The sequence below is a fragment of the Pseudopipra pipra genome, chromosome 4 (assembly GCF_036250125.1).
Source record: "Pseudopipra pipra isolate bDixPip1 chromosome 4, bDixPip1.hap1, whole genome shotgun sequence".
NCBI classification, from domain to species: Eukaryota; Metazoa; Chordata; class Aves; order Passeriformes; family Pipridae; genus Pseudopipra; species Pseudopipra pipra.
Genome location: NC_087552.1, coordinates 2,667,328 through 2,693,595, shown reverse-complemented (window position 1 = coordinate 2,693,595; position 26,268 = coordinate 2,667,328). Strand labels below are relative to the sequence as shown.

Here is a 26,268-nt window from a genome sequence, read left to right as displayed (position 1 = left end):
AGACTGTTTTATCAGGAGAAGCAAACCTGATTTGCTGAAAGGGAGTTTAAATGCAGGAATTTATATTTTTACCTTCAGGCAATACAGGAAACTACTCAGAAACTGTCAGCTGTGTAAAATGTCCAGGAGATCTTTATGTTGAGATTTTGAGCACGGCAAGAACGTCACCTCTTAAGAGAGAAATGTTTTCTGGGTTTTGAAACAGTTGCCAATGACTCTGACAAAAGATCTTGCTTTTCCTTCCTTACTGATGAAATTATCAACACATTCAAACAGTAGTTACATTCACTTTTTCAGTGGATGGTTAAAACATTTTCCCCTTCTGAAATTTCAGACATGGAAGGGGTTTTGGTTAGTTATGCAAAGGCTGAAATATGTGCCTGTGAAATTCCACACCGAGAGAACAATTCTCTCTGAATTTATGCTTTTGCTGGGGATGATCCACAGAAACACTTCCCTACAAGGGGACATCAGTAAGAATCCAACAACAATTTGGAGTTTACCACTGAAACATGCAGGGTGTAATTTTTTTCCTTAGACTGCACAGAACACAAATTTAAAATCTTCTGTGACTAGTAATTCATGTCCAATGCCTTGCTGATACATTATTTCACAATCTGAATTCAATACATTTTCAGTGTCTTGGGCAAAATCAAGGCCAGACCTTTGCCCAAGGCCACTGACAGTGTTTATACAGGATTTCTTGAAAAATTCTAAGACTTTCCTTTCATGGCAGATAAATACTCTTCTACTGCATGCACCCAAATCTTAGCAGTGCTGCTGGTTCAGAAGAACCTACTAATAGTGTGTGACTGCCTGTGGAGGAGGCTGTGGGTGACAAGAGGAGTATAAACATATTTGTTGTTCCAGTACTTCTACAACTGTTTCACTTTCAAAAGCAAACTCTAGTAGTCAATGTGCTTTGCTAAATAAAAACAGATATATACCCCAACAGTTTATGAGGATTTGATGACTTGGACAAATCTAAACAAGATAAAAATGAAGTGGTGTGTGGTCTTTTCCAAAGGCTAAGGAATCATTATTATAAGTTTCTTAATTACAATATTTAGTGGCAAGTGGTATGTATAGAAAGAGGAACATAATTTGTGTCATGTTAAAGGTCACTATTTAATATAAGGCTGCAGGAGTGTTGTTCCTATTAAAATCAGATATCTTCTCCTACTACTAGCATCCTGGTCATCCCAAAAGATCGAAATATCACTAATATAATTTAAAAGAAAACCACAAAAGTACTGCACATCCAAGAAATAAATGCCACTCTCCTAGAAAGTCCTTAGTTCATTCTCTGCAATCACAGCAAAGACCTACCTTTCTGAAAGGGAAAACTAATACATCCTTTGGAAAAAACATGGAATCTATGTAGAGTTAGAATAAATCACCAAAGCAGTTTTAAAGCTTACCAGCATATATAGAAACACATACATACATTACATATTAAGTATTTTCATTTCATTTGTTAGTTCTAGAGCTCATGAAAAGCAAAACCCAAACAACATTGGTCACAGCCAAGTATCCTCCTATCAGCCACTCATCTATGTCACATCAAGCAATTTGCAATCACAGTTATGACAATATTATTCCTCCTCTAGACCTGTCATTCCAAATGGGACTCCAGTGCTATGTTACGAAAGATAGGGACAGTAAGGTAGTTGCAAAGTCATTTGAGATTAACAAAACTCATCTTTCCCCTTGTGATGTCCAGCCATGCTGTGTACAACGTAGTGTCACAGAAGTTAAAGGCTTTTTAATTACATCTGTTCTTTTATCAACTCATCTGCATGTTTCTAATTAAACCTCACGGCAGAACACAAGTGTAGAATTCAGTGTGAAAAACAGAATTACTTAAAACACAGTGAGTAGGAGCATTTAAAAGGCCAGCCAGGATAAGCTTTCTAAGCATGAACTTGGCTGGGCCTGCAGTTTGACCTGCCTTATGTCACGACAACGGGCTTGCCTAAAAGCAAATGCTTATGAAGAGTCAGTTGTGATTATACATAAAGAGAGTGCCCAAATATACACACACAAAGCACACGATGTTTAGGTTGCTTGCCTATTCCTGCAATTTCAAAGGCAAACACCAAAGTCGGTGCTCACCTAAACTACTCCACTAGCACGGTAAGTACTCATCATCTGGAATGATTGGGCCCTTGATTTCAATTATTGCTAATTCCAAAGGGGCAGTGATTTATTTCTCCATAAAATTCACACAACTCCTGCGTGTATGTGTCAATTATCTTATTCATTCCTCTTGAACTTCACTCAGGGCTCACTGACTTGCAGCAATTTCAGTGAACAGTCATGGTACTCAGGTTTGCTTGACTGTCAGAGCTTAAAGAGATCATAACAATTTATTGACAGCTCCAGGAGGTAAGGAATTAAAATACAGCTCATAGTTAAGCATTAGTTGAAGCTGTTGCCACTGCAGGTACTCTCCTTCTCGTTTTTAAGTAAAATGCTAATTGATACACTCACCCTGAGTGAATAGGGCTGGAAGAAAGAGCCACATTGTCCAAGTTTTCAGGGCCCCAGCTTAAGCGATAGGAATTCCTTTCAGCTTCTTTGGCCAGAGTTGTTACCTTGGGAAGCAAAAAAAAAAAAAAAACCCAACCCTTTTTACTGCAATGAAATCAAATAATCAACCAAACAACAAGACGTATTTTGCTTAGCAGTGCCTAAAGCATAACATTTTTTTTAAAAGAAAACAAAGGAGTAAGAATAGCATCAAGATATTAGAAACCCCTTATTGTAACATTCTGCATTTGCTTAAAGTAATCCTGTGTTAGTGGTATCAGTGAAATGAATGCTGTGATTTACCAGGAGGGCATTTCCTAAATCTCTTTTTTTAACTAAAAGCATGTTTCAGGAGAGTATCTTTGAGTACAGTGGCTGTGAGTTCATTAGAATGTTTAGCCTGATGGCTGTATGACATTCAAAAATCAGTTAAAATGGAGAAAACATTAAGAACACAGTCCTTGTAACTCACACAGCTCAGCCACTTATTTTGGAATGGAGTTTAACACTGCACAGTACAATATGCTGTTAAATATCAGCAAAAACAGAGAGACTTGTATTAAAATAAACAAGCAGCGAACACCACACAGACTCATCAGTGCAATTTACACTGAGATTTTTTTTCCCTGCCCCGATTTCTCCCGGCTCCCAGCGAGCCCAGGGGGTTCTCTCTTACCTGCTGGCTGGGGATGACCACGGTGTCGTCGATCATGGCGCTGTCCCGCAGGTAGGAGGCGTGGCTCAGGGTGTGGGACCTGTCTGAACTGAAGGACCGCAGGCTGACAGGTTGGTAGGATGCCATAGCAATGCATCAGCAGCACAGATGATGTTGGGAAGGTGTCATGACAGAGCGAGTGGGAGAATGAGAGAAGCGTGCAATTAGCGACGGGATGCAGCTTCCAGGGGGAGCAGATCCCAGTCCCGGGGGAACACGGCGGGGCTGTGCCACCTCCCCGACCACGGGCCACAAAGCCTCTCCACTGACTCAGTTGCTTACTCACAGATACTTTAGGCTTGGCTTGGTAGCACGACAGTTTCCTTACAACAAAATGCATTCATTTCTTTTAAGCAAGGCTCTCCAGAGAAGTTCTCCACTACGTCCCGCAAACCACTGCGGGAAACCAGAACGCTGCCACCTGAGGAAAAGCTGGAACGACTCCTGCCCCCTGACCTACTCTCTCCCTTTAAAACTGTTAATAAGCAAGCTTGACATTGTCCCCTGGAAGGTACACACGGCAAGGTGAAGTGTGGCCAGCCACAAGCTCCTGTGGAAAACAGGACTGTTCCTGTGAATGCCAGCAGCATCTTTAGGGAGGCAGTCCAAATGGGAGCACGGATCTCGCTGTAAGTACGCACAGCTCCACAGAACACTGGTTGCTGTAGCAATGAGAGGTGCAAGGCAGTAAATAAGCTGCTTCCAAGCACTGGCTCAGAGTGTAACTGCAGCATCCACCAGCAAAAAGCAAAGAAAAAAAACCAGACAAACAGGACGCCACAGAAGGACATACTGAGGTAAATGGGGTTTCTGCTACCAAACAGCACTAGTTTTGTCCCTTCCATATTCACTGGCTGCAGTTTTACAGGAGTGGTTTTTAAAAGCAGATCAGCCACCTTCAGATGCTGTACGTGTACTCTGTGATAGGTCTAGAGGAATACAGTACGTACAACTGAAGGCAGCAGTTTTGTTTTCCTGGCTTACACATCCGTGAGTAGTGCTGAGAATGAGTAATATGTGGGATCAGAACAATAGGCCATTTATCTGGATACACAGATTTTTAAAGGATAATTCATTTTCAGAAGTTAGCAAGTCATGCATTCACTACAGACATGAGTTTCAAGTGCTTTAAGTGCAGTTCAAATACCATCTGATTCAGACCACTCAGTCTTTTTTAACAATAGCTACATTCACTCAGGTTTGGGGGTTTTGATCCATTTTTAGAAGCAAACGGTTACCTCATTTTTATTAGAAATATATGACATGGAAGAAAAATGAATGCTCTGGATGACTGACTCATACCAAAATGCCTGTTTAGCATCCTAGATGGACTGTACAAAACTGGAAGCAAAGACAGGCACCACACAAGGATCAGGTTTTGCAAAGTCTTGAGAAAAAACAAAACCAATGTTCTTTGGCTGAGAAATGAGCCTCAGTAGCAGACCCCATTTGCCCTCATTATCCTGTGTTCATTTCCACGTTTGACACTTCCAGAACTGCTTTGCTGTGCCATGCAATGCTTGTGAGAGAGTCACCATCCAAGTTGTAGGTTCTGCTATTCAGCTACCGTCATGTCCTGGACAGACACTGAATGAAAGGAAGTCTGAACTAAAGTTGGCTGGTTATCTCCACAGTGATTTTGTCCATCTTCACTGCTACTACCACCACGACAATTATATATCCACTGTGTACTACCTGTACATAAGCTCCAGTAAATACATCAAAGGGTATGGGCTTTAGCCACAGGCACACACATGACTGAGGTTTGCAGTTAATTAGAGATTTAAATTTCCTTCTGAACTCAATTTCAAACCCAGTGTTCAGATGGCACTGCCCCTCTCTGTGTGATGGACCAGCTAAACTAAGAGCAAACCAGTAGTTAAAGACTCAGAAATAAAGGTACTTCAGGAATCCTTTTAAATAAAATAAAATAAAAAAAAAAAACCTACCTAAATCAGAGCCAAAAACACCATCTAAATACAGATCCTTTCCAAATCTGGTTGATGAATTTTAAGTCACAGAAGCTGTGGGGCCAATAACACTCAGCCACAGAGATGGAACTGTGGAACCCAGGAATGCTACAAAGCTCCTGAATGTAAAAGTGTGCCTTATGTATCACCCTTCTCTTCTAAGCCCTTAACAAGACCCAGGTTATATCCAGAAAATATAAGCAGCATTCCTCAGCCTAGTTTCTAACCTGGATACCTGGGAGACCACATTGCAGTGCACATCCACCAGCCTAGAGAGATCTAACCAGCTCTGGTCCAGTTAAATGTAATTCCTGTTCAAGTATATGTTGTTTCAGAGGCTGAGAAAAAACCTGGCATCATTGAAAACTGCACAAATCAACCTTGAAAACACTTTCCAACAGCAGCATCTTTCATTTGGTCCTCCAAACCAACTTTCTGGCACACAGCAGGCCTCCAAAGTGGATGAACAGAGACAGGTGCCACAGAAGGGTATAGAGACAACAGGTGCTCATGCTATGTGATACCTACCTGGGCATGATGCTAATGAAAGCATATGGAAAAGAAAGAAAAATGAAGGGGAGAGAGAAATAAAATAAACAGGGAAGATGGTTACAAATGAAAAATATATGTTCTGAAATCAAATTGATCAATGCATAAGGTTACATGAGTCTAGACTGCTAATGCTGTTCTGCTTTACTGAAATTCTTGGAAAACCAAAGTCGGTATAATGCAATGAAAATCACATTAAAGCAAAACAATGTGAAAGTTCTTAAAACCAGTAACCTGAAGGTGACAGAAAATGAGACCATGGAGTCAGAAAGACGTTTTTCTTCTTTCATTCTTTCTCCCTTTATAATTTTGCTTCATTTCAGTATAATCATTCTAAATGGGAGCTTTACTTAATCTGGCTTAACATCTGCGTGCATTTGTATATACATCATTTGTATACATCATCTTAAATAAAATCTTTGTTACCATGGAAAGAACAAAAGGGTTTGACTTTAGGCACTCTGCTGTAGTTCATAAACTTCCTCTAGGAGTTAAAAAGCCACACAGTCACTTTGTTTTCAGCAGACTCACTGGAACTGCCTAAAAACCAGCAAAGACTCCAGGCTTGTGAGACCTGAATGATGGGATTTACACATGCTGTGAGGAAAACCAAACTGTTTCCTGACATCTTTTGTTTCAGGAGCAATTCACAGCCTACTGAAGTAAACAGAAGGGATCCTACTGATTCCACTGAGCTTCGGAGATGCTGCCAGAATAACAATCAAGACTGCAAAACGAGGTAGGTTAAAAATTCTGTTGCCAAGACTTCCACTTTTTTCTTTTATTCCCTTTAGTGCACCCCAGTTCTAAAGGCAGTAAAAGTCCGGAGACACTGCTGACTTACAGCAGCCATTTCACACCCAGGAGTGCCCGGGTAGCTTTTCAGAACTAGAACTGTGGGTGTTCCTCTGCCAGCTCGAGTGAGAGACCCTGAAAAGGGGATTTCAAACGTTTGTAACAAAATGAGTGTGGAATTATCGCAAGAAAAGGGATGTTTCCAGACAATACCTGTCCGATCGTCCTCCTTCCAAGCTGTACCTCAGGTAGTTCATACCATCCAAGAACTGGCTGCTTGGCAGAGAGTCATCTCCTAGTTCTCGGAGATCTTCTGGCCTGAGGTACTCTCCCCCATCTCCTGTCATTGTGTCATCACCTGTAAATCAATCACAGAAGGGACAGGGCTCAGCACACACAGGGGTGCGACTCCAGCTGCGCATCGGGATCCAACAGCTGGACAGCACAATCAACAGGAAGGCATTTCTCACTCAGGAAACACTGCAAACCACAAGCAATTAATACATGTAAGGACACTGCCACATCAAGCAAGATATTAAAAAAAAACCTGAAATCGAGTTGATTAATCAATTAGATTTAATCTATTTTTTTCTGTTGCACGTACTGCTAAGGGGCACATTTCTATTCTCTAAAATCTCTCTGTTCCTTAATCTGTTTCAGCTCTCTGGTCACAGCTATGCTTTATCCCAGCCTGACAGTTTAGGGTTAAATATCCCCACTTATTTGACTGTAATCTGTTTGTTTCCAGAAGAAAACATGTTTTCTGTGGCCTTATGCCTTATAGTTGCAAACCCTAATTTAAACTCTCTGCTGGCCAACCTCCACATCATATGAGGCTCTCTCACCCATGTTATAACATCCTTCTGTGATCAGCAACAAAATTCTTACTTCTAAAACACAGCAACATCCATAAACTGGAAATAAGCTCACCTGCATAGATGAGAATGATGATGATGTAATTCCTAACAAAACACAGCCTAAATGACCATTCTGACACAGTAACCTTTATGCATATACTCTGAACAACAGGGTTTAATCTTTTTTTTTTTTTAGGTCCAAAATTATTTTCCCCAGGAAATTCTGTCTATATGAAGTCACAGTTTGCTTTCCCCAGCAGACTAACAAAACAGATCCCATTGCCAAGCAACACGTAGATGTTTCTTTTCATTCCCATTTGCAAGATGCCTTCTCTCCACAGTTTCCTCCTGGATATTTCAGTCCTTTTCCCAATTACTGGATGAGCCTGCCAGGCCATGGATGGCTTCAAACTTTCTCATTTTCTAAGCTGTGTGGGCAAACTGGAGGTCATCTTGATATTTGTTTTCACAAAAAAAAAATCAAGCTACTTTTACTAGCTTGATGTTTCACAGCTAAGAAATAAGTCATTTGTTATTTGTCATCTAAAACTAAGTAAACTTTGGGGTGGTTAAGACTTCTTTTTGTATACACTAATATTATATGTAAAAATGAGGCTTGACTCTTTTCAGTCTAACAACAAGAGCTCTTGAAAATTCCATCTGCCCACATGAAGAGGGAGAAACTGGGCACAGTTTCACAGAAAACAATAAAATGCATTTAATCATTTCATGTTTCCTGTCTTCTGACAGATGATGCCTCCTGTTTCCTGGGAATGTCACTTTATAAAGCACAGGGCTTAGTGAAAACTTGGAAGATATTAAGGCAATGCTGTTAATCAAACAGTAAAAGGAATTCCAAGCTATATTTCAAATAAACTAGATAATCATAATCATGCCAGACATTCCATCTACAATAGAAACAAAGGCAAAATCTTCACCAGTTTCATCACACCCACATCCTTAAAAAAAAAAAATCCAAAGTCTGCTCTTATTCCAGTTTTGGCCTCTCATCTAAGAGTTGTCAATACCAGGGCTAAGTACCTCTGTTTGATGTGCTGGGAACATCTGCAAACAGTAACCAGACTATCCATGGATATCCTTCAACAGCAGACTAATCTTGAGGGAACTAGAAGATAAAGTCACTCCCCCCCAGCCCTTTGTGCCCTTCCACCTTTCCTTAATGAGATGAACTCCCAAGGAGTTCCTTATAGGATATGAAGGGGAAACCACATAGTTAAACCTCAGTGATTGCATATTCAGCTGACCAAGGCCTTCCTTACAAAGCACATCCTACCAGATGGCAGCTTTGTGGCCATACAAGAAATTATCCTTTTTAATTGTGCCAGAAACGATTTGTCTGCCATCACATTCCCCATCAAATTGATGCCAGGAACATTTTCACCACTCACACTAAGCAGTCTGGGACAAATATAACCCTTGACACTGGTGCTCCATTGTTTGCAGAGGCCACCTGTGAACTCACAAGTAGATTCTGAGGAGTCACCTGCTTATTGATTTATCTTCTGTTTCCCAGAGAAAAGACCTTCCCAGCTGAACCCCTGCACTTGCTGCTGCCGCTGTCGAATGTCTCAACACAGTTCTGAGCATTTTAAATCACTGAACAGACTTCTAAGTGACACAGGATACATTCTGAGATCACATATCTGCTTCTTCAGCAAGAGCTTGGCTGGACACATAGGATTTTACTGAACCCCAGGAACTGGAGACCCACACTGATAGGGCTGTACTGACATCTGCAGAGTCAACTCGTTTAGGGAAGGCTCAACAAAGGCACTTCCTAACATTCCTACACTGCTTCTGCTCATAAATAAACTGCAAAACACAACTGCTGTATGAGAATTGCTCTGGAATTGTTTCTCACAAAACACAGAGAAAATGTAAGCAAAAGTTAAAAAAAAATAAAGAAAGAAAGAAAGGGGTCTGTGTCAAACTCCCAGAAATCATTTCTAATAGATGTTTTTAAAGCCAGATACAGTTATGTGAGTTTGCCAAAATTATTGTTTTCTCTACAGCATGCAGATAAGTCCACAGCTCACCACAGAAGTGCTGCTCCTTAAAGGTAACAGATGGAGAAGGGAGAGCTGTGGCAAGAACAATTTTTATGGAATGTGTACACTCCAGAGTTTCTGTGACACTTTCCTTGGACACTTTCACTTCCCTAAAGTCAATTCTCCACTTAATGGCCCACACTAAAAGTTTCCCTGGATTACAGTTTGGCTAATGCTTTAAATTTTCTTTACTTTTAGCCAGTCAGGAAAGCAGAGTTTCACGCGTGGTTTCAGATATTAATACACTGAACAGCTCCTGGCTCCAACTTTAAGTTCCAGGATTAATTAAGGAAATTAAGTTGTCCCACTAATTAAGGTGCTCCTGCAGAGGAATTATGCAGTGAATTGTGCTCATTTCTCACATACATGCAGCAGTATTTGCTACTCCAAGGCCATGTAGGGAGGCACCCAGGAAATTCACTGTTGTATTTTAGCACTGTGGTTTTTTTTTCCTTTTTGATCAGAAATCTGATCCAACCAGGTATGGATTAGCTGCTTCCTGGAAATCTCAGATCACATTACCATGTCCTTAAGTGACACAGCAGTTCACAGACCTGCCACCCTGTCACTGATGCACTTCCACGAAGGAACAGCAAATCCTGCTTTTACACAGAAACTATTACAGTGAGTATGTTGGAACCAGGCACAGGGTTGACTCCTCAGCAATTTCTGGACAAAGTTTCCCTCATGAAAAAGACAATTTTTGTTCTACTGATACTGGGATTCCAATGGGGTTTTTGAGAGTCCATTGACTACTTGCACATGAAAACCTCTGTCTATCCCTTCTCTGCAATTGAAATATCAGCATTAATTACTGTTTGGTGTGAGCTGACCTTCATGGTCATGCCCATCTCAGGCCATGCTGCTTCTGACAGTACTGTCTCACCTTCTACTTCAGCCTTTCTAGTCCCTTCTGCCTGCAAAAGTCATCTGGCCAGAAAACAACTTGTCAGTACAAACAAAGAGATTAATTTGCAGACAGGTCAGTTCTCTGGCTTGGTTCCCTACGTGGTGACACGTTTGTGCTGCCAGAATGGAGGATGTGGGGGACCACAGTCAGAACTTGACTGCTTCTGCAGCAGCCAGAACTGAGTCTTGAATAGGAAGGGAAGCTACAACTTTGGAAAATTAGCTGGAGATGAGGAGGCTCAAAGAGAAACTAATGAGAGCCCTTGAACACCCTTTTAAAGTAACGCATGGGACGAGTGCATAGAAGCATATTAATATATGGGAGGAAAAAAAAAACCAGGTTCCTGTCTTTTCTAGATGTTCCTGTGTGCCTACACTGACTCAGCCCTAACAAAAACATCTGCTTGTGCTCAACTTCACTAATTCCCCAGACATGACTAAAATACATTTCACGAGTTGCTTTGCAGTAATTCCCCTCTGCTACTCTAAGGATCCCTGGGGGGGCCAAGTGTTTCTTTTGTGGCAACAGCTTTAAAGGAACTCAACTTTGCAGCAACACTCACGGCCAAGGCAGATGCAAAGACAAAAATGCACAGGTTTTTTTAGTGCAACTGTATCCACACCAAGCATTTCTGCTGGCATGGGTGTACCTTTCTCAAACCACATCACTTAACAGCTCTGCCTGTGGGAATTTGTAGTGCAATCCCCATTGATGGGGATCAAATGCCATTAAGAAAAAAAAAAATTACCTAATTCTGTTCAAAAGAAAGATTATCTTTTTCCAGGTATTGTAAAAGGTAAAGAATTCTGAATAATAATACATATGATAAACAGAAAAATGCTGCAAGAAAATTGAGGAAAAATTAGGAGGATTCTCAGTCCATGCAAAATATTTTAAAATAAGCTACACAGGGCAGGACCTGCCAAATCCAGCTGAGCTATTTGATAGATTATTTGGTGCATTACTTTATCCTATTAACATGGGATGTTGCACTTCTGCTTGTTGTAGGAATAGGAATATTATGTTAACTACAGAACAGCATGCAATTATGCAACATCCCTATTTTCCAGGCACAATACAAAATACTTATCACCAGTGGTCAACAGGTTCCACAATGGAACATGAGCCCCTTCTTTGCTTGTGTTTTACTCTTGGTAATTATGTAACTACAGCTGGCAGGTGTAGGTGTCACATCAATGTATTTCAGAACACATTGTGTCACTTGAAAGAACACAGAGTTAGAGAAATCTTATTGCTGGCCTCTTACAAAGCTATACTGTCACTGAAAGGTTCATCCCCTCCATTAAAAGAGTTTTTGCAGTCTTCCTGTCCCCAGCTATTTTAAGTTCCTGTCACAAGTACCATCCACCTCAGGACTGTTTGCAGGGAATGTTAATTCAAAGCACTGGAGAGCATTAGTCATGCTGGACGGCCCCTTCAAGTTCTGCCAACATATTCAAGATATAGGTAATAAATCTGAGCTTTCCTGGCCTCCCTTCTTCCTCCCACCTTTCAGGAAACACACACTCAGCCACACTTCAAAAGTAACGGAGAGGAGCAGTGTTAGGCACCCAGAGTATGCAAACCTGTGTTGTTTCAACACCAAAAATAAACCAAACAGTCCAGGTTAAACAAGAAGAGAAAGTCTGTAGGGCTTACTCCACGAACTCCTGCTAACAGCACCTGTGCCATTACACGCTTCCCCATCACTGAAGGGTTCATCATCAGAGTGTTTAAAGGCTGTACAACACACAAATTGGTTTGAGAAAAGGGAATACTCTGGATTAATCCTGTAGAAGCAGAACGACGTACCAGGCTTTGTGGATTTAAAGATGGTTCAATGGGAGATGGAAAGACTGAGAATAAACTCAGGAAGGTGAACATAAAGCTATAAGCAGTTTAAAGGCCATTTGTCACAATAATTACACGAGTAGTTGAATTGTTTCTCAGACACAAAGCAGCAAAAACATTCCCGAGCAAAATAATCTCAACAGTCATGATGCAGCAGAAAATAATGGATTTTGAATCACACTTGTTTTGCTTTCACATTTGAAAACAAGAAGTTGCATCTGGAGCCTAAGCATCGTTATTTCCTCAAGAGTGTAACTCATTTATCAGCAGAAATCCCATTTCTAAAAGCAATGCAAGAAGTTGTAGTGGCACTAATGAATGCCATTAACTTCCTGCACCATTTAGAACCACAAGTGCATTTGCATTCTTTGTAAAAGAAAAAAAACCCAACCCTGTAACCCGTGTTCCCAAATCCCCAGGACTTGTTGGAAATTAGTCACTCTACAAATCATTTGCAAGAAATAATAAAAACAACCATAAAATAGCATATGTAAGATACTGCAATATTAATTAACACTGCCAAGAGTAAAAAAGAACACAGAAGACTCTTGCAAACATGTTCATATTTATCAGATGCCATGTGACTGAACTGTCTAAGCAGTCACTTGTGAACTTTGAAAAAGGGACATTTTTAAGCCTTTTCTGTAATTCTGTGCTGTACAAAATTGTAATATTTTATCAATTCTTCCAGAAGTTCACAGATATTTTCTGGGGATGTTGCTAAGCAGTACAACACGTGTCTCCTGTCTGTCCATGTAATGGACTCTGAAACCCAAGTGCCAAACTTATTAGCGTGTTGTTACTTTATGTCATGCCTCATGTATCCACGAGTCCTGCGTGCCAAACGCTCCCTGGAGGGAACAGCCTGCTCACCTTCCACCTTATGCACCTCCTCACACAAATGTTTCCAATTAGGCAGAATTCCTAGATATATGTATCTGATACGGGTGGCACGGGGCCAAAAAAATTACTGCTCAGATTCCTCTTCGTGGGAGGGTCAAAGTCAGCTCTGAGAAAGCTCTACGTTGAAATTTTAAAACCTGAAGTTGGGAAACGTTCACGTTTGTTGATTTGGTTCAGACAAGCTTTTTCTGAAAAAGATGCAGGGGTCCAGGATTTTTGCTCTAGGTCAAATTTTGGCATCTTTACCCAAATGCTACGATGATTACATCATTTTAAAAAGGCATTTCAAGCACTGCAAAATGAAGGCATCAAAGAACTTAGGCAGCTTCTCGAGGTGACATAAGTGATATGAAATTTAGCAAAGTTGCTCACCTTCTTCATCCGACACATCCAGGACCTCAGTCATGGTCTCGGGGACATTCAGCTTGTGCTTCTCTGTTACAGTCTGCAAAGACAGAACCATCAGTCCTCAAATGAAACACCAAACAGAGCAGCAAAGTTTACAGCGGGATATTTTCAACACTGACAGCAGGGGGATGTGCTGAGGCACTTCATAATGTGTATCCCCCTCCCCTAACTCTCCTTTTCATCTGTGCTCCAGAGGCTCCCATTCTCAGTGCTGTGTAAGGTAACATTTCTTCTGGCAGGAAAGTACAAAAAACATAAAGATAACGTGCTGGTCAGAGGAATAAAATTTACTTATAAGTGGTGCATGTAGAACAATTCAGCTCCATGTTTCCAAGATGATTTTAAAGGGAATTAGGTAATGTCTACAGAAGAGCTTCAGAAAGTTGTATGTGGCATATGGAAATTATTAAATCGTAAAGCATTTGGAAATGAAGTTATGAATGATGTGAAATTCCTAAACTAAAAAAAGATGTGAGGGATTTACACAGATCACTCAAAACATTTCTTCCCCCCCCCCCCCAAAAAATGCCTACACTGCATATTAATAATATCCTTTCCATAAATCACGTACATTCCCCCAAAACATGTACACATCAGAAGGGAAAAAAAAGGTTATTTGAAGATTCTGATATATTTTGTGCACCTAAAAGCTTTAAGTATTGTGAATCAAGGGAAGCATGGACTGAGGAATAGTGGAACAACACCGATTAAACATGAGAGCGCAGAGAGGGAGAACACTGGAAGATATTTTTTATATAATTTTATCTTCATAAATGACTTCTGGGACAAAACAGATGATGTTCAGGGGTGCTGAATCAAGAATGGGGACATCCTTTCAGCACCACGACACAGTCTGGAGAGGGACATGCAGAACACAACGAGAGGAACTGTAGGAAGTGTGAGGTGTGAGGAAGTTGCCCGAGGAAACTCTTGAGCGTGTTACGATACAGGACACAAAATGCCAAGGGCTTCAAAAAAGAGCAGTTTGAGCAGAACTGCATTAGTCACAACCAAAAAAATAACTGTTTCCCTGGCTCCACCCAGCTGTGCAGCCAGTCAGCTGAAGTGGGGAGCTGTGGAGGGCAGCACACACATGGCCTTTAAGGTCTGAGGGAGCAGATGTGCCCCTCTGGCACAGAGCAGAGTGCCAGGAGGCCACGTGTGCTTCTTGGGAAGCTCCCACCGAGGCAGTGCTTCAGCCTCTGCTGTAGGCAGTATCTATCCTGAAGAAATTACCACTACATGCAAAAGGAGGGAAGGAGCATAAAGTGAGAGGGATAATTAAAAAGTCAGCCAAACCCCGAGTCCCTTGTGCAACATTCTTTTGGGAAAATGCCCACTGATAGCAACAGTGAAGTCAACAGCAGCTTTTGTTGCACAGAATTTAGTGGTTATTTCCTGATCCTGTTGTGTATATTCTCTAGTTCTAACAAACCCACAAAGACAGCATTCTGGATTATTGTAACATACTGCACTTTCATAAACAGCTACGTTACCAAGCGTGTAATTGCTTTGCAACTTTGTTTTAAAAGCCTGCTTCACATTTTTGAAATCTATTTAACTGTGACAGCAGTTTTCAGTTCACCCTCCTGAGGAACAGGGAGAGAACAATGCCCTTTGCCTCAACTGGCAATCCCAATTAGGCCCCCCCAAGTTCACTCTTACCCAGGAGTAAAGACAACTAATTATTTCTGTTGCAGCAGAACACATGTTCGGGGTTGGAAACTAGTTTATATTCACCGAATGCCTCTGCCAATATGTCTGACTTTTCCCCCTGTATTCCCATGGCTTTCCTGGGATAGAAATGTCAGGCAGCAGTGGGGTGACGAGGCCAGCGATGACAGATGGGGAGGGTGCTGTCACTCAGGTGACACTGACCTTGTCCCTTCAACAGCACAGTTAACAAATAAGTTAGACAGTAAGCTAAAGCAAACCACAAGCTACAGGTACAGAGGCTCGCTCTATACTTTTCTTTTACCCTGCTCTATTTACCATTTACATCAATTTATTCATAACTTAGGTTTTTACAGGCCCCTATATAACAACAGTCGCGCCTCTGACTAAGGCTCTCAGACACTATTATTTATTAACAGAGAAGCAGGGATACTTTATTTACTTCCTGACTTTCCCATCGGTCAGGAAAAAAAAATTACCTAATTTAACAACTGAAAGGAAGTTTGGAAAAGAGACTCAAAAGAGTGTGCACGTGGGTGCTTCAGAAGAAGAAGAAAAAAATCTGCAAGGCCCACTTTGGAACACTGAACTCAGCAAGAATCATTAATTCTACTGAATTACTAATTCTACTTCATCAGTTAGTCTACATTAATTCTAATCCCAACAACTTCTGTTGGGAATTGACGCTTTTAAAAGGAACTTCTCATGTAAAACTAGAGTTTTTTTTAATTGATAGGCACATCAAATACTCTCAGAACTTAAGATCTACATCTAGCCCCATGAGACCTGGAAAATTGCTCAATGTGTGTTGCTTGAACTCCCTACTGTTTGGTGCCACTGAGAATTCCATTATGGACTTCAAGCTTCTGTATTTGAGGCTTTCGCTGTGAGGTCAGATCTTCATCTGGTGGCACAGAATAATTCAGATATATAAACCCATATGTGCTTTCAGCAATGACTTACTGAACAGCACCCTACTGTAAACAACCCCAAAGCTCCTCAGATATTCATTTGTCCACAGGAAGTCTGTGTTTGTTTGTATAAATGCCCCAAAACTTAATTGCACAGCAAACCTCTGAAAGTCCGGTTTATTCTGATTTATTTCCTCTCATCTCTAATCTTTCAGCCAAAAAAAAAAAAAGTGCACTTTATTCTCTCTATTGCTTTATATTCCTGTGGCTCCACTAATAACACCACTAATGCAAGTAAGAGGAAAATTTGTTCCAAGTTAGAGCAAAGCAAGGCTTTGGCACTGGAGATCTTTTCCTCATCTCCAACGCCAGTGACTTGAATATCAATAAAGCATCAGGCTGTCTGACATCCTCCAGGCAGGGCTGAGCCCCAAGCTCAGAGAATGAGGTAGCTATGGTGACAGCACCTTCTTTGCAGTGCTAAAACACTGTGTGCAGGTTTGGCAACACCAGCCTCACCATCTGGAGGACTTTACTGCAGGGAGTGCCTGGTACTTATCCCTCCTTTTTAGGACTTATTGTAAATTATGTTTAATCAACATTCACTGCCACCAGAGTGTGTATTCCATATATCCCTGAGGCACAAGGGTCAGATGAATTCATGGCTGGAGAATCTGCTGAGTTTATCGAGGGTTCCCACCTGGCTTTCAAAGCACACAGGCACAGGTCAAGATTTCAGATTTGTCTTATGTGCAAGTATTAAAGGTCGACTCTGCAAGTAAGGTTCAGTATTTGACTCAGTCCTACACCCCAGGCATCAGGTGTCCTGTAAAAAAGTCCATTATCCTTAAAGTTTAAAGAAATATTTACCCAAAGTAAATAACTCACAGGTCTCTTTCCACAGTGTAATCCCCATTATTACAAAGCTCTAACACTTACATAAGACAAGGTACAAGGCTGCACAGTGCAACATAATGTACAATAGAAAGGAAGTTACAACTTATATCAGACAAGAGGTGAGAAGTGTGTGCCAGGACCAAGCACAGAGAACAGCAAAGGGGTGCTTGGAGGCTAAAAAATAGTCTTCTGAAGAGAGCTGAAGTTCCTCAAAAAGTTTTACCTAGCTTTTGTTTTTCTAAATCTCTGATTATGAGATTATTTATGCACGTACATCTGTGATGTGCTTTATGACTGAACATGAAGAAATAACAACAAAAACCTACAGATTCATTAGAGACTTCTGGAATTACTCTGGAATTTCTTGTCCAAACCTGACTCAGCCTGATCTTTGCAAGTCATTAATAAATTATGACTCACTCTATTTGTAACCTTATTCCATCTTCCTTGGTTCATATCACTGGGACTTGCTGTCAGCATGCAACAACATTAAAATTATTTCCCCATTTCTTTACAAGAGATTTTGTATTTCTTCCCTTCTTCTAACCCTCACCCTGACTGAGCAGCAGCATCTTTTAAGTAATCTGTGGATTTTTAAAGCTCTGAGCTCCTAAATGACATGTAGAGCTGTTTTCTAGACTGTTAATCCTTCTTGAAAAAATAAAAAAAGCATGACCTTACAACAGTGTTTCAAGATAAATGCAGTAATTGAGGTTAAATTGAATTTAATTTAATTATGCACTGTTCCTATTGTTCTCCCTTTCTACCTGCTAAGACACGTGTAGATGGGAGGTAAAAGTCCAAGAAGAGAAAACCTTCCCTTCCCAGGGTGTCCAAATAGATCAGTTTTTCCTGGCTTAAAGCTGCAGTACCACCTTGCTGACATTCAGCACACACACTGTTCACAAACCCTGACATCAAAATATACACTCCAAGACTGTGGGGGGACTCAGCACATAAGGAAAGACTCCTCTGTATTTGGAAAAACGGGATCTGTTTGGACTGGAAGTGACTTGAGTAAGAAGATGATGGATGAGATCCACAGCCATCCCACGAGCATCGTGAGGCTTGGCACCAGGCCATGGCTGCACAGCCCAAACGTGAGGACACCGTGACGTGCTGCAAGGACTGAGCCTCAGTCGGTGTCGCAAGTGTGGAGATGTCAGGCCAGGTGGGGAAGGAGAGGTGAGAAGAGAAACAGATAAACAGGGCAGGACCTAAGCAACACCACACAAACTTCTGGAAAGTTTGGGCTTGCAGCTCAGACCCAGACCTAGAAAAAGTTTGACTCTGCTTTTGGAGGGTTGTTTTCCATCTCTGTGCACACAGATTCTGTTCCCAAGCTCAGTGGAGCCCGTGGTGTTGCACACACTTCCACAATGCTTAAAAGACACACTGCAGGCACCGTAGCAAAAATCCAACAGGAAGGAGGGGGGCGGGGGCTAAAACCAGAAAACAAAAAAAAACAGGGGAAAAGGTACCTGGAGAGCCTGAGGGACGAGGAGAAAGACAACATTCTGACTAGAGAAGAGACATTGTAACGCATGTGCAACTCACAGTTGTGGTGGTGGTGATCTCCTCCGTTACAACCTTCAGCGTGTCCACCACTGAGATGTATCCCAGGCGCCTGGCGATGGCTAAGGCAGTGTTCCCATTCTGAAGGGAGAGCAGAGGGGGGAGAGCGCTGAGAGGGAGGACTGTGATGTGAACCAATGAGCTCACGCTCCGCGCTGCATGAGCCAGCATTTCCATCCAAAACAAGGCACAGCCTAGGAAAAAATCGCTGCTTTTTTACCGTTACATCTGACTCTGCCTTTGTAACTTCTTTTAAGACTATAGCCCCGGTCGCCATGGTAACACAACACACTTACATCTGCCAGATAGTCCAAATACTAAAGGCTGTATGGTTTAACCCTTCAGGGCTCAAATCTCACTGGACAGCACGTGTCTTGCCTGCAGAAGTTTCTGTTTTGTTTTGCATAAACGTCAGAAATAGTCTTCTAAAACACAGGAAGTTTTTTAAAAATGTTACAGTTTCGCTCCCAGTTTGAACTGCTAAACCTTTATCAGATACAATTCCTTCCCCAAGGAATAAAAGATTACAGCTATGTTGTCCCCGTACACTTCTATTCCTTCATACAACAAAAATGCATCTCCAATGAAAGTACACAAAAGCTCACGATCTAACAAACACAAAACACCAAAGGCTTGAGGGGGAGGAATTATTTTCCATTTAAATAAAACTATGTGCAGTTTGAATGCTCATAATACATAGACGTGATCCATCAAATGCACATTAAAATGATAACTTAGTGTTTTGGCTTATTTATCCTCATTTTACCACCTGAAACACTGGCAGTCCACGGTCCTCATGGCACTCAGCCTGGGGAGGGGAGGAAGGGATGTGATCCATGGTTCTTTGTAAAGAGCTCTACGCAGAATTTTTCCATGTTGTTTTGCACTGAACCAAGGGACAACATCCTGGCCTGCTGGGCAATCACGGAATGTCACTGTACCGCTCTTTGCACTGAAATGATTTCTCTTGTGACCCCACTGTGCAGGATATCAGCCTGAGGGCTTCTCTCTACTTCAGTACTGGCTTTAGTTATCTGTAATTTAAATTCTGTTGCATTAGTCTATCTCAGCAGCCCTGCAGCAACACAGGGTTTGTGGATTAGCAGCACAAAATGAACAGATTAGCATCTTCGCAGCACAAATAATCTGACTGCTACTGTCATTTGCAACCCACTCCCATATTCCACTGGCAGATGTCTCAGGTTGAAACTCTCTCTTAAGCCAGAGGTTGCTGTGTGTGGACAAGAACAGATCCAGTACCTGAGGAACCACGTAAATTGTGTAACACACATCCTTAACACTCTGCTTGGACTTGTGTTAAGTGGCCCCAACGTGAGGACTGAAATCAAGTCAAGAGATCTGTGGCTGAACATGCCAAATAGTGCCTACAGCCCCAGAAGGTGACTACAGTGGTCTGTCACTTGATGATCTGGTGCACAAACTGGTATTGTGGATAACTTCACCCAGGATTACTCAGTGTGATGGTTCCAGGACCCAACAAGGCGCCGGTGCTGATTTAAAAACACGTGCGCTACATCCACGCAGAAAGCTGAGCCGCTCTGGGGAATGACACGAGTTCTGGACACTCTGGCTGCATTTTAATGATTACCCAATTAGAGGTGACTAATAACAACATCAACGTGAAATGGGACAGTCGCATTCCTGGCTGACTGTGGGGAAGGAGCTGTGCCAGAAGTTCCTGACGGTCTTTGAGGAGGCATTAACATCTGTGAACTCAGCGAGAACCTGAAACGGATCCAGCGGAGAGAGGGACACAAACGTGGGCCTAAATTCTCAAAAAAGCCCAGGTTCTGAACTGCCCACAATTTTTATGGAAAATTCCTCATGGAGATATCAATTTACAGACAGAGGGGAAACTGAACAAGGCCAGCACAGCCAGCTGTGGCCAGCCCGACCCTGCAGCTCAGAAATGCGTTTCTCCCCCTCACGTTTAGCTTAGTGCACAGTTAGACCAGATCTGCACTACCTTAAGAGGATAAGGAAAAGCAGAGGAAGCGACATTTACACATCTGACAACCAGCTGTATGAGGAACACTTTCCCCTGAACAACAACTTGCTCTCAAGCCTTAAGAAAGGAAAGAGAAGAACTGTCCAGGGAATAAGTTCCCACTGGCAGGTCACAGACTTACCGTGGTGATGGCGTTGGGCTTGGCCCCGTGCTGGAGCAGGACATTGATGATGTGAGTGTGACCTTGCTGAGCAGCTTGGTGAAGAGGGGTGTACCCGTTCTGTTGACAAGCAAAACAAACAAACAAAGAACAACAAGCACCAGTAATTAGATTAGAAACTTCACTGTGCTTCCTTCTGCTCCTTTTGAGACGTTTCAAATATAAATTATGCCATCGATTGACCCAAAGATGACAAACCTTCAGTAACAATAGTTTTCCTTCCCCAGATTAATGAAAATATAAAGGAATAGAATATTTTTATTCAGAAATCATCTTTACCTGACAAAGACATTTCTCCCTCATTTTCTAAATCAGAGGGAGAAACAATGAGGAAGAGCAAAGTTAAAGTGGCAAATTAAGGGTACAGAATCATAGCTGAGGTAGAGAACATTCAACTTGCTCTCACATCTTTGTTTTCAACAGAAGCCCCAAGATTTGCCTTTAAAATATCTGAGCCAACTAAAAAAATGCATCAATTTTACCAGAAGTGGTTAGAGCCTATTTGCTTTTTAAAAGGCTAACAACACATATGTATTAAAAATGTCAATCAACTTTAGCTTTGCCTTCAAAAGGTTGGACCAAGCTGTAATTACACTTAAAAAAAACCACGTAGACAGTGCCTGTATTAAAAAACACTCTTAAGTCCATACACTTCTCTGCTCCAGTGGTTTGTTCTAATGTCACACAAGACAGAAAGACAGCCCAAGTGTGCTGCAGCTGGTTGATCCGAGACGGTATTGTGAAAGTCCAGTCAGGCAATTCATTTACAAAATTAGTTGCAATTGGCTTTGAAAGCAGGCAGAGAAGAAACTGGAAGGAAACACCAAGTTGATCTCACTGTACACTTACATAAAGCCTGGGGGCAGGCTCTGAGAGGTATCTCTGTTGCAAACCAACAGATGCAAGTAATGCTTTTCACTGCCAATTAAACAGGGATATTTCAGAACTGTTACAGTTCTTACTGTGAGTGAATGGACTGCTAGGAATCCGAAGGAGAATTTACTGTAGGTTCTAGTGCAAAGTAAATTCACTGTCTTTACTTCAGTATTAGGGCAGTCCTACAAAACTGGAATTCAGCCCTACTGTTTTTCACAAAGCTTCACGTAGGCTTTCCCTAGTTAAAGCCCAAGCTGTAACAGAGGTTACTTAGTCTTCAACATGTCTATCCTGAATGCAGCCAGGACAGATTTGCTCTTTAAACTGAGTCCACAGTGCCAGCTGACAGACTGCCAGTATTTTTATTGGTCCCCAGGTGTGAGATTTTGGAGAAGCGCTGCCTCACACAAACTTGCTGACTTTAATGAAATTATTAATAATAAGTGAAATACCTGGGTAAATGGAATCAGAATCTGCCCCAGTGGCCCTTTAAAAATAGAGAGAGACCTAATACTAAAGATGCAAGTTTGTCTGTCCCTTGAGCTAGCCTCCAAATACCTCTGGTGAATGTCTTGGCAGCTATAGTTTGGATCCTTCTAGTGTCTGTTTTATTAATTCTCATCAGCTGTTTTTCTAGTGGTGTTGCCTGTCCTTTTGAAATACCTGGGTTTTGCCCATTGATTTTGGGTGATCCCATGAGGGATGAGCCAGAATCTTTATTATTTGGCTTATTCTCACCACACTGAGCTGTGACCACGGTGATGAAGTAAGTGCTACTTTGAGAAATAAGTCCATCCCATAGGTCACAGCTGGGGACACAGGAGCTGGGCAGAGGGACCAGCACACTATAAGCCAGTGATTTTGGTGGGATCTTAAAAATACTATCAATGGGCTGCTTCCTGTCAATCCCAAGACATCCAGCCCAAAGCTGGTAGCCAGCTCTAACAAAGCTGCAGCCCCACAGCTCCTGAGTTAGCCTTCTTCTTCTGATAAGGGGGATGATATCTGGGCTGCCACACGCTGTTGGTGTCACCAGAACCTCTCTGTGTATTCTCAGGAGATGCACAATTCTTGCTACAAAATGCATCCCATTCAGGTGTGCCCACCTGTTTATCCAAGGAGAAAGTGCTGAAGGCAGTGAGCTTTGTTCAAACTTTGCAGTCAGGCCCATTTCAGCAGAACTAGTCACTACCAGCATATCCAGATTCCCCTCAAAAATCCCCAAACCCTCCTTCAGGAAACCACATTTCCTCACCACAGCTGCTTCCTCTCCCAGAGTCATACCACCCACGCCTTGAACAGCAGGAATTTTTCCCACTCTTCCCCCAGCAGACTGGAGAGAACCTGGTATCACCCTCCAAGTGCCTGAATTGTTACTTACTGGTTTGACAGCACACTGGTGTAAAGCATGTGTAAATGAGATCAGAAACAAACTTGTATTTGTTAGTTTGCAAGTAAACAGGAAAAAGAAAAAAAAAAACAATGAAATGGATTCTCCCAAGTCATTTTTTCATACACCCATAGAGTTATCTGACTTTTCTTTCCTCAACACCACACAGTGAGATGGAGCAGGGGGAAGTCATCCCACTACAGTCACAGATATGTTGACACCTCCCATGCCATGGTTATAGCTTCCAAGTGAAAAAGCACCCATGGCATGTCCTCAGAGTGCTGGGTTACCACCTTCATAATAAAGAGCAAAACCAAAGGAATGAGAAACTCTTTACCTTTGTTTTAGCATTGACATTTGCTCCGTGCTTGAGGAGAAAATTCACCATCTTGATGTTTCCATAGTGACAGGCCACAATTAAAGGTGTGTAACCAAGCTACAAGAAGAGAACAAAGAAGTAAAACTGCAAGCTCAGTGGAACATTCCTTGGACAAGGGTAGCATCCTTTGTGCTGGAGACAGCAGCCACTCCCTGATTTACCTTTGTCTGAGCATCCTGGTTTGCACCATGTTTGGTGAGTATTTCAGCTACATTCACTTTATCCTCTTGAGCTGCAAGGTGTAAGGATGTCAGCCCAGCCTGGAGGTGGGATATACAAAATGAATAAATAAATAGACAGAAATAAAAATAAAACCCTATTTTACATGAGGAACAAAATCCAGACTTTCCCATTTTCTCATCTTTAAAACATGAACAGATCCTAACTATAGCTATGTATGGGTGGTGTTTTTAAACAAAGTGGAGCTGATGTTGCTCCTGTTCCAGCTCCAAAGCAGTTACATCTCCATAACCATAGAGGAAAACTTTCAGGCATCAATGCTCACGCTCGGGTTTTCTACAATGATGTCATTTGGGAAGCTGAGGAGCCCATTAATAAATTAGGGAAGCACATTCACTGTGCTTCCCACTCCTCAGACAGGAAAGGGAACCTTGACAACTGCAGGCACGAGTCAGAATGAAGACCTTAATTCCAGAAATAGATCCCATTCAAAGGTGCCAAGGGAAAGGATGCAGCCTCTAACTGAAAGCTCACTGGGATCACGCACACAGCACTTTCACGTGAACCAGTCACCGAACAAATTTTGTGTAAGAAATGAAAATCACCTTGTTCCTCCTAGCAGAACACATTAATTCCAGACAAGGAGAGCCTTCTGTTTTGATCTATATGAGCAAAAGCTGCAGGCTTTTCACCTTAAGTAAGATTTACATATATCCCTGGATAAATCCAGTGACCTATGAAGATCTACAATAATGGGGGTTTTTTTTGAGGAACTTGTTTTCTATGAAAAAGCTGTAAGGTACAATTATAAAAAAAACCTAAAATTGAAAAGTCCCACTTAGGATTTTTCTCAGTCTCAATTCCAGTAATAATGTTGTCCTGTTATTTGCCAGACACTGCCAATTTCTTCCCTAGGAAAAAAACTGAATTATAAACACAGGAGGAAAAAGGACTTTGCTGGTCAGACCACAGCTCTCAGGTTTTGATGCATGTTGATCAATCTGCCCATGGACCCACAAAGTCCAGAATTTTACATTCCTCTTCCTCTCCATCTCATGTAGAACTGCAGGAGCACATGCAAAACACTCGAGAGATGGTAAGGATGCAGCACAGCAAAAATACTGCAGCCCTGCCTTCCTGAATGCTCAGAGACAATATTCTCTTGGTCTGCCTTTCCACCTGAGCCAGGTGTTACACCAGTTTCCTCTGGTTACAGCAAAGAGCCACAGCTCCTCCTGTCCATTACCCACCAGAGCTATTAATTACATGATACAAGTGAACTGGTCAGTTTTTTTCCAGTCCTAGACACCCTCTCCTCATTTTTACTGTTCACCCACCTGTTCTCACTCCTGCAGACTCACCAACACAGAGGATTCCTGACAGTGTACCATCATTCCTGCACTGCACTTAGCATCTCACTGGATATTCCCACCCACGGTACTTTGCCTCTGGTTGTGAGTTACCTTTGTTGCCACGTGGATGTTGGATCCTTTCTCCAAAAGCAAGGTCGCCATGTCAGCGTGACCTTCTTGGGAGGCCAAATGAAGCGGGGTGACTCCCTGCTTGGTCAAAATGTTGGTCTCAGCCCCGTAGTTCAACAGAGTGGTGGCTATCTGCATCTGATTTTTCTTGGCAGCAATGTGCAGAGGGGTGTATCCGTTCTAACACCAGCCAGGAAACAAAAGGAGAATAAAGTTAACACAACAGCCACGTAAGCCTAAGAAATCAGGCACCATAGAGCAGGATTATTTGATGTTACCCTCATTATTAGAGAGGAGAGTTCATTACATTTTCAAGGCCAGACGTGTCCCACATAGCCCTGCTGTTGTGCTGCTTTGTCCATCTGTTATTTTCGCTGCCTAAACTAGAACAAAGCCAGCCCTCGCCAGGGTGGGCAGGACTCTTCCACTGATACCTTCAAATTATCCTGAGTTTGACACCTACATTTTGTATAACCTATGTTGCAAATAATCACTTCTGACTGATGAGTGACATCCCCCAAGATGACTGATGGGTGCACACTCTCCATTGCATTATGCTTTTTCAGAGCACGTGGGTAGAGATGTGTTTGCATATGGAATTTTGATGTGTGTGTCAGCCACTGGCTGGAAACAGCAAAGGGAAAGAATGTTTCTGCAATCAAATTAACCATTTAAGCACAGCAGAACGGCATTTGCTGGCAATAAGACAACCTCCTAATTGATTTATAGCACACCATGGGGGCAATTTGACTAAAGCTGTGCTGGGGCAGAGTCCTCTGAGGGCTCCCCTCAGGGTCCCCTCACCTACACAAGTGATATCAGGACATCCCACTCCTAACCCCGTGAATGAATGCCCTGTGTCAGAACACACATTTCTAAAGTCATTGCTAGTATTGCACAATAGTGAAGTGACTTCCAGCTGCGAATAATGCTGTGGTGGGGTTGGGTCCCCTCAGGGTCCCCTCGCCTACACAGCAATACTATGACACAGACACTGCTCCAAATCCTGGAATGGATTCCCAGTGTATGTGGTCAGAATATACATTACTAAAGTCATTGCTAATACTGCACAGCAGTGAAGTGCCTAGCAGCTGGGAATAAAGTTGTGGCAGGGCTGGGTCCCCTCAGTGTCCCCTCAGGGCTCCCCTCACCTACAC

General features: G+C 42.1%; 1 protein-coding gene across 50 annotated transcripts in view; it reads right to left on the bottom strand.

The window, feature by feature from the left end:
* ANK2 (ankyrin 2) overlaps positions 1-26,268 on the bottom strand; it is a 281,285-nt gene that overhangs the window by 53,036 nt on the left and 201,981 nt on the right. For 20 of the 50 annotated variants that reach the window (XM_064653788.1, XM_064653790.1, XM_064653787.1 and 17 more), the window contains 9 exons: positions 25,094-25,291; positions 23,612-23,710; positions 23,409-23,507; positions 20,767-20,865; positions 18,599-18,697; positions 13,524-13,596; positions 6,775-6,919; positions 3,209-3,311; positions 2,494-2,597 (listed from right to left, as the gene is read on the bottom strand). In XM_064653788.1, coding sequence (XP_064509858.1) covers positions 2,494-2,597; positions 3,209-3,311; positions 6,775-6,919; positions 13,524-13,596; positions 18,599-18,697; positions 20,767-20,865; positions 23,409-23,507; positions 23,612-23,710; positions 25,094-25,291 — 1,019 coding nt within the window. Of the gene's footprint in view, positions 1-2,493; positions 2,598-3,208; positions 3,312-5,745; positions 5,758-6,755; positions 6,920-12,056; positions 12,138-13,523; positions 13,597-18,598; positions 18,698-20,766; positions 20,866-23,408; positions 23,508-23,611; positions 23,711-25,093; positions 25,292-26,268 lie in introns of all 50 variants that reach the window. The other 30 variants (XM_064653778.1, XM_064653789.1, XM_064653781.1 and 27 more) reach the window with 4 other exon arrangements.